Source organism: Dromaius novaehollandiae, chromosome 2 (genome assembly GCF_036370855.1).
Source record: "Dromaius novaehollandiae isolate bDroNov1 chromosome 2, bDroNov1.hap1, whole genome shotgun sequence".
Classification (NCBI taxonomy): domain Eukaryota; kingdom Metazoa; phylum Chordata; class Aves; order Casuariiformes; family Dromaiidae; genus Dromaius; species Dromaius novaehollandiae.
Genome location: NC_088099.1, coordinates 113,086,276 through 113,104,197, shown reverse-complemented (window position 1 = coordinate 113,104,197; position 17,922 = coordinate 113,086,276). Strand labels below are relative to the sequence as shown.

Here is a 17,922-nt window from a genome sequence, read left to right as displayed (position 1 = left end):
TTTCAAAGATGCCTTAAATGCGATTTGTACAGGATAATTTGTTTAAATAATACAATTTCATTTTTGAAATTTGAAGCTTTTTTTCCTTTTCCTAAAACATGTAATCATATGTCTACTTCCAATTGCCTGACAGGGTGTGTGTGTTAATGATAGATAAGTTTCACTCTCTTCCTGTGCCCCTACACCACTCAGTACAACCATCAGTGACAAGTTTGTAAAGTATGTTAGTGTTTCATGTTTCTAACTATTAAAGCTTGATAACAGGTTAGATATCTAAGAATCTTAAATTTATCTTTAGATCTTCTCCACTTAGCTGCTATCCTAAAAATACATCCTTTTCTTGAGCTAGTGAGATCAGTTATAGATGTTCAGTTTAATATGAGGATAATGCTAGCAATTTTTTCTTTTAATAGGAGCAGTATACTAATTCTGGTGAGTCCTAATCCATCACTTGCTACAAAACCTTCAGTAATCCCTTGGAGTGGCCTAATCTATATACATTGTGATAATGGACAAAAGGTACATGGCTTACTTGAGAGTTGTGTTTTGATGGCTTATTTTGGTTTGATGGGTAAGGACTAGTAGTGTTGTTATAACCTTTTAGATGTAGGGCACCAGTTCTGTCAACTTTATGTACTTTCATTAAAATCATTTTTCCCTTCATAATTTTAAAGCTTTCCTAAAGAAAATGTTCTGAATAAAAGTAGCTAAACTGCTGTTTTGCAAGCTGAGATTCTTGGTTCATTCATCTCTGAATAAATACTGTGAGGGGAACACTTAGCCTGAATTACCAATAAAATTGCATTTGCTTACTCACCACTGATTTATGCATAAATTTTCTAGAAATTCTAAATTAATATACTTCATGTGTGTATATATATATATTTTAAATATGAAAAGCTATAATAGGTTGTTGGACAGGACACCACTGCTCCTTTTGGTCTCTTTTAAGGTAAAATTAGCCTTCTGGCAGATGAGTTTGTGGGAAAGAAACTGTAGAACAGGTTCTTGATCTTCATGCATTTTAATCCAAGATTTTTTTCCCTGCTTGAATTAAGGAGTATATATAAAATAAATGTACTAAGCCAAGAGTTTTTTCTTTCATCAGAGTAAAAGCAAAAAGACTCTTTGGTAGTCTCCCCCAAAGAAATAGATATCTATTTGTGGATATTTTTTTTTGGTTTTGTTTTGTTTTTTATAGCCAGTATGTATTTTGGTATTGATTAGGGTGCATGGTGAGAGAAATGAAAGAGTGAAAGAATAAAACAGCATATCTACTTTTCCATATCTTCTCTTGAAGGAGAAAGATGATGTGTATGATTAAAAATTGGAAACTGCCTTTAAAAGCACAGGGAAATTGATGAAAACAGTGAGTTGAGAAGGCAATAGACACTGTACATGTCCTTAACTATATTTTGTTCTGCAATATGAGAATAGGATTGAAGAGGGGAAAACTAGTATAAGAAAAATAAAGGATGTGTCAAAAAAAGTCAAATATAAATGATCTAGTAGTTGGTAATACTTTTACCATTTCTTTGTTACCTGTCCAGTTAAGCAAAAAGTATTCTAATATTTTAATGGTGTTAACCTAGGTATTTAGGAAGTGTTTATACAATGGATAGTAGATACTAGATACTATCTGAGGTAGCCCTGGTCCCTTTCTCTGAGAGTAGAGAATATTGTAGGAACTGGCAAATAACTTAACCCAGTAGAATTTACTATTTTGTCTGTCTTATTGAAGAATAATCCACTGCTACTATGTTAAACACAATATGCTGCAAAATAGCTGTTACAAAATGTTATGGTTGTAAGTAAATAGTTCGTAGGTAACTCTAAATTATGAAAAACAGCTCTAGTGAGAGAGGGACTCAGTCTTAATAGGTTACTGTAATAGTATTTGCATATAACCTATTGAATTAAACCCTCCAGTTGGTAAGCATTGAGTAAATTTTCCTGTTCTCCCAAATTAATTTTTTTCCTTGAAAAACTTTAAGCTTTATGAACTGAAGTTAGAGAAGACCTGGTTATTTAACCTAAGGCTTTTTTCTACTGTTGGGATGTAGAGTTGAATGATGTGAGCTCTTACAGCTCAAGAAAATAGAATTAAGTAGCATAAGTGTTCACTATGTAAATCCTTCTCACTCTCTTCAAATTGTGTTAAAGTTTATCAAAGTGCAGATTCGAGAGGCAATTGCACAGGATGCATCTGAGGCAGGCTCTCCATCCAGAAAACTCAATGCATTCACTCTACGGTCTCAAAGTCCTATTACTCATGTGGCAAAACCTCTTTCAATGCCCCCTTTAACAAAAATGGAAATAAAGAACAGAACTGTTGTTTTTCCTAAAACAGGATCTGGTGAGAGCTCAGGTAATTTCACTTATTTGTAATTGCAACATCTGTAGTATCTTATGTTTAGAGTTTTTGTTTACTGTATTGCATGTTTAGAAACTTGAATGCCTTGACTCTTTAATTCTTTTTTAGCTTGATAAGTGTAATTGGGCAGGTCCACTCTCTGGATTTTGTTTCTTGAAATGTTAGTCCTTGTGATGTAACTTTTTTCTGAAATCTTTTTTTTTCTTATACAATATAGCAATCCTGTTTCCTGTAGATAGGTCTGCATACAGATAGATAATATGGCAATTTTTAGGCAATTGTCATGGATGGTACCATATTATGCCATGGGCTAAGATGGCACTGTGTGGTTACTGTGTGTTACTGAAGCCATTCCAGATCACTGCACTTCTGCATTAGACCACATTTTCTTGTATATGTATATGACTCTGTGATGCTAGATAAATTTCTGTGCATATAGCAGAGAAATAAATCTCTTCCCTTAAGAGGGAATGGTAACTACAAGACTGGCTATCTGTCTTTTACGTAAGGATCTAAGATGTTGCTGTTGAAAATAAATCCTTGAATCCTCAGTCTGTATTTTTAATTCCAATACTGCTTAAAATTCTCCAAATTACTATATGAGGCTGCCATTCTGTTATCTAGATACTAGATTTTCCCTAGTGCTTAGTTCTGTTTTCCAGCTAACGAAGATTTTAGTAATGATTCACTGATACTTTTCATTTAGCAGTCCTTAGAACTGCGTAGTTTTTGCACTCTGTTATGTGAAGATACTGGCCAAAAATCTGAATGCTGTGATAGACTGAGACTGTTAGAGGTGACTTGGAGGATACCTTTGCTATTTGTCATGTTGTTCTGGATTTATAGAAGCCAACTTCCTGGCACAAACAGCACATTCACTTCACATTGTCTTTGATACATTTCCCTGCGCCCCCCCCCCCCCCCCATGTCTTCAGTGAGATTCTTAATTAGAAGACTTTACCTCCAAATTTACTTTAAGCTTTCAAGAATTTTGATAGTGTGTTTTGTTTGATTCTGCTCTAGGAGTTTTGAATCTATTCAGCATCATGAAAAGTGTTTCTGTTAAACTTGTGTCTCAAAACAGTCTTTTTTGTTTAAACTCTTTCAACTAAAGATACAGAAGTTTTAAAAACACTTCAGAACAAAGACATTCAATACATTTATCATTCTGATACCTCTTTTCTAGAGAGTTATCTGGAAATGGAAAATAAGGGGGATGAAAACCTGAAGTGGCATTTGTCATCGTTTGCGCCACCCTATGTTAAGGTAAGTGTATGCAACCTTGCTAATGCATGTTTTAGACAAATTTCACATTTTCTTTTTTCCCTGTCTTCCTTCCACTTTCTCCCCCTGCCCTCTTCAGAAAGAATATGTATTACTTATCACACTGTTAAGTTTCTTCTTGGGCAATCTTTTTGCTTCTAACAATAGTAGGGAAATGTTTTACTTCCTTTTTCACCTAATATGCTCCCTGACTGTGAATCAGTGGACCAGAAACTGTCCCATAGAGCACTTACTATCTCATAAAGTTTGCTGGTGCTCATCCAATACATCTTCCAGATTGCATTAAGTAGTCAAACATATGTGAAAGATGTGTCTGTTTCAGATCCAGAACGTCAGACTAACTTACCTTGTTTTGAGACTTGTGCTGCTGGGATTATACTGTATGTGGTATTTCTGTAGGTAATTTAAAGTTAGGTCAAAGATACTTGATTCACACTGCTGCCACTCCTGCCAGTTTTTGTAGCTGTAGTATCGATATTTGTAAATACTTTCCCGTGTGTGTGTATGGGTTTTTTTATTATTTTTGTATAATCTGAGTGCTGTGATAGTCATGTTGATTTTGTGCTAGAATCATTGTGGTCTGTTGTCTTGAAATGATGGGAAAAAGGATTATGAAACACTCTTAGCTGTAGCCCAGATTGTGAAGACTGAGTATGCAGTATTTTAGTGAGTGTGCCACTTCTAAATTGCAAGTCAGTAGTCATGATGATTGCATAAATATTGTAGTCGTTTCAATCCTTATTCATTTGCTTTTGGGGATTTGATACTATCTTTTCACTTGAAAGTAGCTTGATTTGGTATGTTTTTTTCAGTCCTTTGCAAGGCTGATATATTTTTCCCTCCAAATCTAACTCATAACTTGATTTGCAGGATGTGGATGAAAGTGGTCATGTTTATAGGGTTACTTACTCCGCTTTCAGATGTTCCCGTGTTTCTGGTACTCTTGAAGCTCATGAAAAGGAGAAGGTAAATTGATATTTACATTACAAGAATATTTGTACATCTTAACTATAAAATAGTACCTTACATGAGAAATTCTCTGAAATAGCAGTTGAATATATGAAGCTGGTTGTACTTTATCAGATAATGATAAAATATTGGCCTTCCATAACTGGGTACTGGAGTGTATCAGGTATTCAGCATCTGCTTAAACAACTGGTCTAATGTCAGCTGAATTAATTATAAAAAACATGCAATCTCTAGTTTTACTTTGTGCAGAGCTTTTTTAGTTCTGAAAGATAAGCCATTCCAGAACAGAAAAGTGCTTTAAAATGCTTTGTAAAATCTACAACAAAATCCTGAATAATACTCTGTTTTTACAAAACTAGTTGAGAGGACAATTTTCCCTTATGCGAGGGAGGTATTGTCATAATTGTTTAAGAACAGTTTTCTATTCCTTAGGGTGATTTCATTTGACTTACAATTTTATCTCTTGGCCAGTAGAGGGTTTCATAACCACAATGATAAAACATATCCAAGCACATACTGAACAGATTTCTGTGGGACTTTTTGTCCCTCACTTCCCCAAGTGCTACTTTGACACTAAATATTCATCTGCATGAACTCTTATCTATTAATAGTTATGTATTATTGTGACTTTTTTATATAGATTATTCCTATGATGATGCTATTTATGATCTGTTTACAAGAAATAGAAAACTTACTCCCTTTCAGTCTCGTTATTTCCTAATACAGAAAAAGTAGCATTTGAATTTAAACAGATGTCTCTGCCTCAGCAATCCTAGTTCAGGTTTATTCATTAGGCCTTATTTCATTACTGGCATGTCAGGCTGTTGCTTGGAGCTGATTAGGTGTAGACTGCTATCATGATTTGCTGTTTTTTTGCAATGACTATGATAATATTTGGCAAATATTCAGCTGTAGTGATCTGTTCTGGTCTGCTGTTCCTTCTCTCTTCTTTTTCCAACTATGAAATCAGTGCAAGTTTACTCTTGAACTAAGCTGCTACAGCACTATGTAGAGAGGAATCTTTGTTTTATAGCGGACCTTTAAGGATGTTCAAATGCATAGCCTGCAAGTGAGTTTTAATTTTTGTCCTAGTAACTGTAGCACTGTAGTCTACAAGTATGCTTACAGATTTGGAGCTGGAGGAGTACAGTTGTTCACAGTTTAGCTGTTAGGTGAAAGCATTGCTGCCTTCCAGCTGCAGGCATACTCGCTTCCTCATCCCCCTCTCCCCTGTTTTAGTAATAGAAACAAGTGTGCAAGCACTTGCTGACTTTTCTTAAAGCAAATCAGCTGAACTCAAATCCTGTTTGGGAGTGCTTGCACTACCCATTTTGTCAGATCTCTCATTTGAGGGTAAAGGAGGAGGGACAGTAATGTCTTCTGCAAGATCAACTATGTGTGGCATGTATATTTCTATTTCTTTAGTGTATATATTTTGTGCTGGCTTAACTGTAACTGTATGTAGGTGAAATTGTAAAAAATAAATAAAATAAAAAATAAAATTCTTTTGTTTGGTAGGTTGCTCTAATCTTTCTACCCAGAGATAGAGGAGATTACTCCCAGTTCTGGGACCTTGAGTGTTACCCAGTTGAAAAACCATATAGGAAACATAAATTAAGATTTCAACTTTCTGGAGCAGTAAGTATATAAATATGATAAACTCTTTCTCTCGGGTGAATATTCTTCATGAGCATCTTAATGTAGCCATACAGTACTGTCTCTGATATGTCCCAGAATATTTTGAAAAAAAGTGTGATAATACTTTTATCTCAGACCTAAATGTATTATTTTTCTTATCTTACAAAAATACCTTTCTCATCTTGCCTATGTGATAATGCATTTTCTTTTGCCATCTAAGATGCACAATTTTGCCTTCTGCTCAAAGAAAATAGAGAAGAAACTTGTCTTCTCAGGGAATTGTTTCTGTAGAGGCAGATTTGTTTGTATCAGGCATTAAATACATCATGCTACAAAGAATTGTAGCAAAGTACCTGGTCTTTATTATAGTATGTAACAATGCAATCTTGGAAACTTCAAACATTGATTTGGGAGATATAGATGTGTTTCTGACTGAATCTCTTTTTCTGAGCATTTTTATATTTAACATTATTCAATTATATCCTTAATCTGTATTAACTACATTGATAATATTTTTTTAATGTGGAAAAGTGATATGGAATTTTACTAAATACATTATGTAGTTGATTTGGAAAGAACTAGTAGTTTTCTGTTCATTTTTGATCCTCATTTTAGTCCTGGCGCACTTGTTAGAAATGAGTGTTTCAATACAATAAACCATTATTTAGTCAGTGGATCGGGTATGACTGTAGGTTTACTGTTTTTTGAATTTATGTTCAGTCTGTGTTGGGAGGGACTGATTTGCTTTCTTCATAAGTGTGTGTTTGCGGATTTTAAGAGCAGCAAAAACAATGATGAAAATATTTCAATTAGACTTTTCTTAGGATCTCTTGAATAGAAGAAAGCAGGAATTCAGGAGAAAAATAGTGCCAGGGAGGAAGGAGGGAATTAAGCTTGGGCTGATAAGACTATGGATCTGTCTGTGTGAAGATTGCACTGAGTAATGCAGTACCGTTCCTGACCTACTTCGAAGTCTCCCTTATCTCTTTTGTAAGAGAAAAAGACACAAAACCACCAGGCTGGAAAAAAAAAATCTTGAAACTGTCAGGCATCTAAGAAGACCATTCTATAAGTATAGATCAGAATAACAGCAAAGGTGGGGAATTTTTTGAGACTTATTCATAGGAGCAATTGGAGCTCCTCTTCAGGCCTCCTGTTGTTCCTCAGCTCTAATTTTATGCTGAGGCCTGGAGATAGGGGCCTGGGAGTTGGAGCTGATTTTCTGTGCTCTTAACTTTGCTTGCTTTCAATACCTTCCATGAAACCCTACCCATCTGAATGTGAATAGCTTTGTATGGTCAGTATTGCATGATTAATATATATATGGTTTGCTGTCCTCTCCAGAAAGTTTACATGTTCTTTCCAAGTTGTCCAGATGAAGGTCTGAGATCTTTCTTTAGAGAACGAAGCCTGTTTCAGTAGTAAGAATCTTACTTCTTGTTGTTGCCAGTGCATCTTGCCTCCATTGGAAAGCAACCATTACATAGGATGCTGCTTCTTCCCAGTTATTTATACTGAAAAGGCAACTTGTTCGCAAAGTATACATTAAATGACTTCTAACTTTAGGAAGAATGGAACCTGGGCAGTTTTTGTTTAACAGGGTTTTCATTAAGCTTTCATCTAATTCTTTGAATTTTTTATCAGAAATCTAGTTATAAATAATTCACTTCTGAGAATGTGACTAGGTGCTACGGTTGTGTAAATATTTGAGCAGTGCGACTTGATATTGATGTTTATGAACTAGCATGTCAGATTTGTTCCCCTTGATTTTTCAAAGCTGTTAACAATTAGTTCTTTCAAACATCTTGTACATATGGAAAAAAATTTTGTAGAAAATATTTGAAAAATGTCAGGATCACTTTGAAGAAGTCAGAGCTGAAAATGAAATATTTCCTTATTCAAATAGGTAAGGAATTATAAATCTATTTACAAGAGGAGCCAACACAGATGATTTACTTAGATTGTTGCTTTTTTTGATCAGGTCCACTTCTAGTTGAGAAGACAAGTTAATTGCAATCTGTTGTGTCCCAGGGATCAAGAGTTTAGACTGCATTACTACAACTTTGAAAAGGACTTCAATCGTTTTGGGTTTGCAGAGGCAAAGAGGGCTACTGCTATGGTTAATGTGACTCTTGATAGAATAATGTGGGAAGACTGACTGTCATTCATAATGACTGAGTAGTGTTTATTTGTAGCATCACTTCAAAAGAAATTAAAAACTGGAAAGAGCTTAGAAAAGAACTAAAAGAATGACATGAAGTTAGGAAAATCAGTGATACTGTATTCATTTTTTCCTTGAAACAAAAACCAGTTAACTATGACTTTGATCATGCTCTGTGTGCACTTGCAGTCTCCCACCATTACAAAACAGTCAGCAGCTCAGAAGGATCTGTCCCTACAAAATTCTTCCTAGAAACAGTGAAAGGAGGAATTCTGTATGCACTTTGCAGCCCCTCCCAGTCTCAATACTGGTTATTCAGACTTATTTTTTTCTTTGCCTCATAAACATTGATTAGGCTGCTGTTAGGTATTTCACTGGTCTAAGAATGAGCAGTCTTAAATCAATGACATTACCACTGTACATGACAATTCTGGATTATTTTGGTCTAATTATTGGACCCTTTTGGATGAAACTGAGTGAACCAATAAAAACCTGCCAGAAGACTGAGGCAGGACCTAAGTTGTTCTGATTTCTCCTTTGTCATGTAGAACAGTCAAGGATTGCATAAAAGTGAACCCCTGCCATGGTTTGGACAAATGTTAACTGCATAACATAACTGCATAACATTTTTAATTTACATGGCTTATTTCCTTTACCTGTATAACTATGTGACTTTTTAATATATCACTTTGCAACAGTGGAAGTGAACCAACTGAGCTGTCACTTAGTTAATTTCTTGGTGAATACCTAAGACAAAACATTGTTTACCAAGATTCTTGATTTGATTGCTATTATCAGCAGTCCAGAAGATCTGTTTTGTTTTTGTGTATTCCAGGAGCAAGAGGAGAGGAAGAAAGCCTTTCTAAGCTCAGTGAGCAAAAAAATTCCAGTTTTAAGACTAAATAGACACTAGTTTTATTCATATGCTCCTGAAGTTTCTTTGGAACAAAGGCACTTAAATGTAACCATTTGGACAATATTACCATACTGCTCTCATTTGAAACAGGAAAATCAGTAAATAGGGGTGTTAGTTAAATGATGCAACAGTAGAAGATGCCATTATAAAGACTGGGGAGAACCTCTGACAGTTTTCTGTAAAGTATCTCATTCTCATGCAGTTAACTGGCCTTATTGATAAATCAGAATTTGAACAATAACACTGAGGCATGGCACTCATCAATTTTCCCTTAAAAGCTCTCGAAGCAAGAGATATATATGAAACCTTTCTTGTTTTTACATATTAGGTTCTACTGTAGTTCACAGGTTATTTGCAACTGAAGAATATTCTTCTTTTAAAATTAAGATAACTTGGCTGCTGCTTCTTCTGACAGACTGATTAGAAGCTCTCTCAATAAAATAAATGAATGTTTAAAAGACAAATTTGTCATACCAGGTCTACTGAAGATGAATCTATTTTTTAGCCTTTCCAGGGTAAGAGAATCAACTGCTTGTCTAAAATGTCAACAGCTTTTGAAAAATTTGAGACAATGTTGTATGACTAAGTGTAGGAGATTCTCAGATTCTTTGACTTTGTCAAGATACTGTGACCCAAGGGTATCAAACGGTATCTGTCTAGCTATGTCAAACAATGCAGAATTTGAAATTGTTTATCTGGCAAAGCATTCCCTTGGGATGATCTAGTTGCCTTGTGTTAGTGAGTACACTGAATGTAGGTTCCTACTGGCATAACAGTGGTAAATATTACGGCTGAATTTCAGAATGTAGAAGTTAAAATATAATGCGTTATCAGATTCTGTTTATCTGCAGAGTTCTTTGTCTGGTGAGAAGGATGTATTGTTCATAATACAAAAGCATTACAAAGCTTTTTGCTTTCGTGAGAATTCAAGCTATAATGATGACTTATCCCTTCCTTCTCCTTCTGAGCAGTTGTTTTGCTGACTTTGCTGCTCTTGAGGCATATGGGCAGAATATCTGCAGAGATATCGAGGGTGTTTTTTTAATAAAATCTTCATTGTTAGCAATCCCAAGTCTCCCTCTGCGCTGCTAGTTTGTTGCAAACTGACTTGTAACAAATAAAGTATTTGTAAGACACAAACACATTAGAGTATTCCTCTGTCACAATGATCTAGACTCTACTATTCTGGAAAAATTATACTATCAACATAAAACTTTAATTTAGACAAGAGAAATGGTTTAAATGTTTAAAGATTAAAATATTAAGTGTAAATGTTAAAGTCTACTTTATTTTTGCCAACAGGGTACTAAAGCAGAAAATAAAACTTTAATTCTGAAAGCCTTCACAGATGCCCTCACAGAAACTGAGCTTCCACCTATACCAGGAAGGAAGGCTTACTCTGAAGCTTCTACAGTTAAAGGAGGGTATGTATGGGCATAAATTGAAACAAGAGAGGCTCCAGCTGGATAGAACGTGGAAAAAAAAAACTTTTTCACCATGAGGATAGTTAGGCAGTGGAACAGGTAGCCTAGAGACATTGTACAGTCTCTGTCCTTGGAGGTTTTTGAGACCCAACAGGACAAAGCCCTGAACAACCTGGTACGACCTTGGAGCTGACCCTGCTTGGAGCAAGAGTTTGGACTAGAGGCCTCCTCAGGGTTCCTTCCAAGCTCAATTATCCCATGTTAAACAGTAAACAGCTGCAGAAACATATCTGGCAGACCACTTAATGGCTTTGTATTATTCACAAACAGTTTCCCATACTTTTTCATTCCAGCTGGGTAGCCTAACCATGATTCACTGTTGTAGCAGTAAAATCTCTTGCACACTCTACCCTTATGGAAACTCTACAAAATCTTAAAGTTGGCTCTGCAAAAGACCACTGTACTGCATGTCTTAACCTTGCTACTGTTCAGTGTAAGGTGGATCTCCAAGTCTCATACTGTGGGATGGTGTGGATATCAGGAAGATAAAATCTTTTTGTTAAAGATGGCATCAAGACTTCAGGGTGATTTTTTTTTTTCCTTTTTATTTACTTAATTTAGTATCATCAGAAAATATAAGTATTGTCTTCAAGTATAGAATCAATATATTCAAACCATATAAATAGGAAATCTTAATATCTTAAATTCCTTTTCAAAATTAGACAAAATGGGATAATTCGAGGATTGTATGCACCAGAAGACCTGTATATGTTTCCTCCAACCAGAGTTGGGGAGTCGCACACATTAAAGGTCAACTTGCGGAATAACTCTTTTACGACGCACTTCGTAAGTTTGGTAGACTTTCAAATATATTCTCTCTCTGTGTCTCTCTCATTCTCTCTCTGTGTCTCTCTCTCTCTGTGTGTCTCTCTCTCTCTCTGTGTGTCTCTCTCTCTCTCTGTGTGTCTCTCTCTCTCTCTGTGTGTCTCTCTCTCTCTCTCTGTGTCTCTCTCTCTCTCTCTCTCTGTGTCTCTCTCTCTCTCTCTCTCTGTGTCTCTCTCTCTCTCTCTGTCTCTCTCTGTGTCTCTCTCTCTCTCTCTGTCTCTCTCTGTGTCTCTCTCTCTCTCTCTGTCTCTCTCTGTGTCTCTCTCTCTCTCTCTGTCTCTCTCTCTCTGTGTCTCTGTCTCTTTCCTTCTGACAGAAGATTGCAATAGTATGAAACTTAACTTGCTAGTTCCAAAAGTCAGTATTAATAGCTATTTTTGAAGGACTCTTTTTTTGCTCCCATTTGAAGAATGTTGTTTTTGTTCTCTTGTAATTTTTATCTTTTCTTTTGTCTTACTCTGAACTGCTGAGGGCTTTTAACATATTTGCAACTGAAAAAATAATAGGTTGTGGTTCAGATAAATCTGTTATTAGCCTTATGGCTTTTTTGTTAACTTTGTTAAAACATTCTGAGATGTAAATTTTTTTTATTATGCACAAAGCTGGGCATCCTTTATTTTTAAACCCCATGTCTATCTAAAGCTGTATTTGTAAATTACATGACTAATCTTAAGCATGTGGTAAATTGAATATGATGGTCTTAGATGTAGTGGAGTTTTTTAAGCATTTTGTATTACATTACAGCTGAGGTTTGTAAGTCCCAAAGAACCTTTCCACATCAAGCACTTGAAATACTCTCTAAGGTGAGTAATGCCTGTGCTAACATTTTTCTTGCATAACAAAAAAAAAAATTAAACTCAAGTAATTCAGTAAGGTAAATATCTTCTTTATATGTACAGTGCTGAAATGCATCTATAAATATCCAGTATTCTGACTGTCTAGTTAAATGTGTATTTTTTGCTAATGCTGTGCTTTGTAATCTTGGTTAGAAGCGGAATGAGCCCACACGGTTATTTCTGCATCTGCCAATTTCTTCCCTGCAGATTGTTTCTAACAGTGCTGCTGCTTTTAATGCTAAGCCTAATGCTTCATTTAACCATTTGGCATGCTGTGCACAATCAAGTCACTCCTTCCATTTATACTTTCTGCACAACAGACCAAGCAGATTGCCTTAATCATGCTTCTAATTTGACACATTTGAAGAAATGCACCTAAGATTCTTTGCAGATACCAGGTTTGAGCACCCAGTGGGATTGCCTGGTCATACCAAGTATTTTAGCACATTACCTGCATAAAAGGAATATTCAAGTTGGTGATAACAATCCCTTCAAAATAAATTCCAGTCATCTTTGGAGCTGATTACAACAAGTATTTGACAGTACCATCAGTCGTGTCTTCAGGAAGAAAATATCTTGGTCATTCAGCTGTAACAGTGGGATTGTCACAAAGCTAGAATGTAACTGTTTGCATTAAAAGTCATCCAGCACACGTTCTTAGTGTTTCAACAAGTCCCAGTTTTAAATACAGGGAAACTCAATGTGTACAGAATAGAAATTATGTGAGCAAAATCATAAATGGAGCTAGATCTTCTGACTCCTAATCTAGTTTCCTGTCTGCCAGTCAGTGGCACATATCAGTTCAAAATGTCATAACTCTGCTTAGATTTTTTTTCCAGTCTCCCTCCTTAATTGGCATCTTTTTATTGTGTATGCTACACCAGACAGCATAAAAGGGTTTTTTATGGAAGTAGTGACCAGGATCAAATCTAGTCAAATCAAGATATCCGGCTAGATCTGTCTGGGGCTGTACAGGTGCAGACTAAGGACAGGATGACTTAATAGTCCCTCCAGAAAGCATGAGTAACTTCATTGGAAGACACTTAAATATTTCCAAAAGATTTTTGAGGGATACTGTCAAAGCTATTTGGTATATTTTCTGTGAGAGATGGTAAACTCGGTTGCTTTTACCCAAAGTAGAGTTAGCAATAAGTTAAAATTCCACATATCATTTATAAATGGTATCGAGTGAATATTTTGTACCTTTTAATAACATTCTATAAGCTTTATTCTAGCAACTTTGACTATTTTTGCTCCAGCTGTAAATACTGACCTCTTCTAGGGTGTGGTTTTTGTTTTTGTTTTTAATTCTTTTATCTGAAAGTCTGCATAGTTCTGGGAAGAAAAATAATGTGTATAGCACCAAATGGATACTTGAACTTCAGTGGTCAAATGAAATTGAATACAGCTGCTGTATGCTAAGACACTTTGCCTCAATTTCATGAAGGTCGCATAATATGTATTTTGGAAATTAATATTTGAGATCCAGATGTGGCCATCTCTTCAAAAGAGTGATACATGACTTACTATTAAGTTTTTGGTTTTATAATTTTGAGTTTGGGTATGTGATTCTTTGAATGTTAGGATGTGTAAGCAAACATCTTTTTGGAGTGCTCTGTTTTTTATAGACTTGTACATGCTTCCTGTCTTTCCTTCTAACTCTTTTATAGTCTTGAAGGACTTCATTCTTAATTCTTACTAAAATTTGTGTTTTTTAATCTAATGCATCCATAACATAGAAATAGTCATACTAATGCTCTTCATTTATAGATCAGGGGGTGTGAGTTTTTTGACTAAATGGTTAGAGACACCTTTTTTGGCAGAATTGTTGTACAATACTCAGCAGTCAAGTATGAGACATGAAACCCTGATCTGACCTTACTCCTTTGCTGTATTGTGTGTTGTAGTTCGGTAATATAGAATGTGTGCTTTGTATTAATCCAATTAAAAAAAATACAGTAGCGCTTCAGTCTATGTATTCTGAAAGTGTATTCTCTTAATAGATGGCTTGAATGACGAAGTTTTGTAGAAAGATTTCAAACTACATTTTGCTAATATAACTATTTTAGTACTAGGGATAATGAAGCCGGAGTCAGGCTTATATATAGGGGGAAATACTGTGATTTCCAAATAGAGGAGGAGGGTCAGAGTATAGACTGATAGGTTGGATTAGTGTAGAGGAAAAAGCAAAGGAGAATAAAGGTATAGGAGCGAAATAAGAAAAAGTAGGGGAAGCATGTCAGAGAAAGTTGAATAATAGTAAATATACTGTTAAGGGGAGAAAATTGTAGTCATAATAAAAGAAGACAGTAGTTCCTTCTTTCTCTGGCTTACTAAGTGTTGCTGCTCCTTTTCCACTTATTCTAATAAGTGCCTATTACTATTACCTGTCTGCAGTTCTGGATATTCCTATTGCATCCCATGGAATCTAATAGACTGCCACTCAGCATTTCCAGCTTTTTAGCTTGTATAGCTTATATACTTTTAAAACTTGCACTTTGGGCTTTGAAAGTTAAGACAGTCGCCCATTACATTCTACTGTGGCAGAATAATTTCTTTACCATTTGGAATGTTTTCATGCTATCTGAGTAGAGGAGGAATTACATAACCTGAAAGGAAAGACATGTGATGTAAAATCTTTGAAATACTGATTGAGCATGAGTACATTGATTTGCAGTGATTTGGCAGAATATTTACTCATGTGGAAACAATTAGAAGTAACTGAAATTAAATTTTCTAGCTTTAAATTGATCAAGAATCGGAAAAATTGGTACACTTCTGAAATCAGTGTAGTTACTTTGCTCCAAATATGGTTTATACACTGTCAATGTATTGCAAAGAGGCAGACCAAACTTATCCAGATAAACTGGCAGCAATATCTAATAAAATACTATAATACTTTGTTTAGCCAATAAGAAAGCATCATCTTTAGAATCTAAGTCCCTCAGAAGAATAATAGGTAATCAAAACTATAAAAATACACTTGATTTGATTCCAGCACATATCCTATGTACTATTTTGGTGAAAGTCAAAACTAGAAAAAAGCTATATCTGATAGGATTAACTTGGTTTTAAACATCAAATATGCACATAATTGTGTTTTTACAGATCCCATCATTACATCAACATGCCAGTCCAGTTCAAGCCAAAGGCAGAAGGCAGATTTGAAGCTCTCTTGGTTGTGGAAACAAGCAAATATGGCAGTCTTAGTATTCGGCTATGTGGTAAAGCTATTGCAAAAGAATAGACAGAGAACAGTTTTAGAACATGCCACTTAAAATATTCAAGTATTTGCTACTACAGTTCCATCCTAACTTCTCCCTTTTTTTTACCCTATGATGCTGCTTTCATGGAACGTCTTCTGGAAGGTGAATCATGGTGCTTGTTTTACGAATCTGTTTTCATAGTAAAAAAAAAAATCTGAGAAGTAACATTGTATGTTTTAAAGTTATGTTCTAACTTACCTTACTGCACTTTTGTTAAAGGTGGGAGTTTTCTATTTTTGCATTTATTAGGAGTGGCTAGATATTGTATTTATTTTAAATACTGTAAATACAAAAATAAAAACTATGTGTTAACAGTTGGTTCTACCTGACTTCTGTCTTTGGTGGTTAAGCAGTTCATTGTTGAAAGTAAGGGGTGACCAAGATTTCTGCTCCTAGGGAATGCCAGGGTTTTTTTAGGTGGGTGGATGAGGGGAATAATTTTGTGATACAGAAGCTGGACTGGTCAGGGTTGTTCTTCCCATCTGGTAAAGCTGGGACTAGATGTCTGACAGTTAGCCTTTTTGCACAGTTCAGTGGTATAGATAAGTTATTTTTTAACTGCCTCCAGCCCTCCAAATGATCCATCTACCCTAGCTGATTTCTTTGGCCCACTTTCTTTGCACTTCCCTAGCTTTCACTGTCATTGGATTAGGGATGGGAAGTAGAGTTTTCCCACTAACTCCTTTTATCCATTTATGGATGTGTTTGTGAATTTCTGTTCATGTTTTTGAACTTCCTGATACTCTGCCTCCACAACTTCATGTGGCAGCAAGTTCCAAGAGTTCACTATCTGCCCTTTAAAAAAAAAAAAAAAAAAAGAAAGAAAAAAAAAAAAGTGGGTGGGTTATGCATGTTACACTGATCTCTTACTAATTCTGTTGAGTGCCCTCTAGTTCTTATATTGTGGAATTCAGTGAACAACAGTTCCACCTTCAGTTTATCCATTGTTATCACACCCTTTGTAGCCCTTGAACATTAATTCTTTCAGATTGATAGAAGTTTGAGGGAAACTCCTTTCAGTTTGAGATCGTGTATTGAATCATGTTTTCCAACAACTCAAATTTGGAAAACTGAGGGAAAACCTGAAGTACCCAATGCATTGCCTTTTAAACACTCCACCATAATTGTATGAAAGAATAGCATGGTGTAGTTCTTCCCATAGCTGCCACTTCACAAAACCTAGTTTCTCAGCAGTCTGGACACCAAGAAAGGAAAGTTTACTACGAGAAGTTAAGCTAGCCATAAAACCATTTGCCATCTCCTTATTTTTCCATCAACAAGGTCTTTGCAACAAGACATTAACTGCTCCTGTCTGCTAGCTATTGTGACCATATTCCTTCTACTTTGGCTGATGTGTTTGTCCCTTTCAGCAATTGGTGTGCCCAGTTGGTGTCCCTTTCTGCTCCTCCTGAATATTGAATGGGCATGGAGGAGGATCTTTCTCTGCCTATGCCCCTTCCTTCCTCAACAGACTCGATGGCCTTATTTGAGAAATGCCTTAGTGTCCAAAAGCCTCTCTTGGTTCAGTTTTAGATGCACAATCATAAGTCTCCTCTAAAGCTGGAGAAAGTACTGAGTTCAGTGTGCATATTTTCAAAGTCTTTGCATTTTCTAATTGATATCTTCCAGCTGCCCTTGGTTCTGAAGGTGCCTTTGCTGCTTGATTTCCAGCCTGTGCAATCAGGCAAGCTTCAGCATCACCTGAGGCTGTATCCTGAAGAGTGATTGATCTATGGAATGGGATATAATTTTCTAATCACTTCATATAATACTTCTTCATTGATGACTGTTCTTTTCACTGAATGGAGCAGGCAGCCTAGGGTGGTGGCTTCTTTTTTAATGGGCTTTAGTATATAGAATTGGTATTAAAAAAAATTCAAAACTATAGTTCTTAACAATTTTTGTGGTTGCGGTCAGCAATTAAAGTTCTTGGTGAAGGTATGCACAAGTTAAAATAACTGTCTGCCTATTTGGATGCATTCAGTAGAGCTCAAAAAGGACTTAATTTATTTCTCAATCAGAAATTAATAATCATTGATATCAACACTAATGCTGATTTTAGACACTTCTAAAGCCATAGCAAGATATGTTACCACAAGGCCCGTCTTGGACAATCATTCACAGCTATGACCATTTAGCCTGCTGAAGAAGTCCTGTAGTCCTGTAAAT

The 17,922-nt window shown here is 35.7% G+C and overlaps 1 protein-coding gene across 6 annotated transcripts in view; it reads left to right on the top strand.

Annotated features, from left to right (window-relative positions):
* The window catches only part of CEP192 (centrosomal protein 192), a 72,992-nt gene extending 56,922 nt beyond the window's left edge, over positions 1-16,070 (top strand). For 5 of the 6 annotated variants that reach the window (XM_064507168.1, XM_026094334.2, XM_064507169.1 and 2 more), the window contains exons 36-44: positions 414-519; positions 2,164-2,368; positions 3,561-3,640; positions 4,529-4,624; positions 6,146-6,265; positions 10,645-10,766; positions 11,489-11,612; positions 12,396-12,454; positions 15,596-16,070. In XM_064507168.1, the coding sequence (XP_064363238.1) occupies positions 414-519; positions 2,164-2,368; positions 3,561-3,640; positions 4,529-4,624; positions 6,146-6,265; positions 10,645-10,766; positions 11,489-11,612; positions 12,396-12,454; positions 15,596-15,734 (1,051 nt within the window). In that variant the 3' untranslated portion in view covers positions 15,735-16,070. Of the gene's footprint in view, positions 1-413; positions 520-2,163; positions 2,369-3,560; positions 3,641-4,528; positions 4,625-6,145; positions 6,266-10,644; positions 10,767-11,488; positions 11,613-12,395; positions 12,455-15,595 lie in introns of those variants that run through there. The other variant, XM_064507172.1, reaches the window with a different exon arrangement.
* The last annotated feature ends 1,852 nt before the right edge of the window (positions 16,071-17,922 follow it).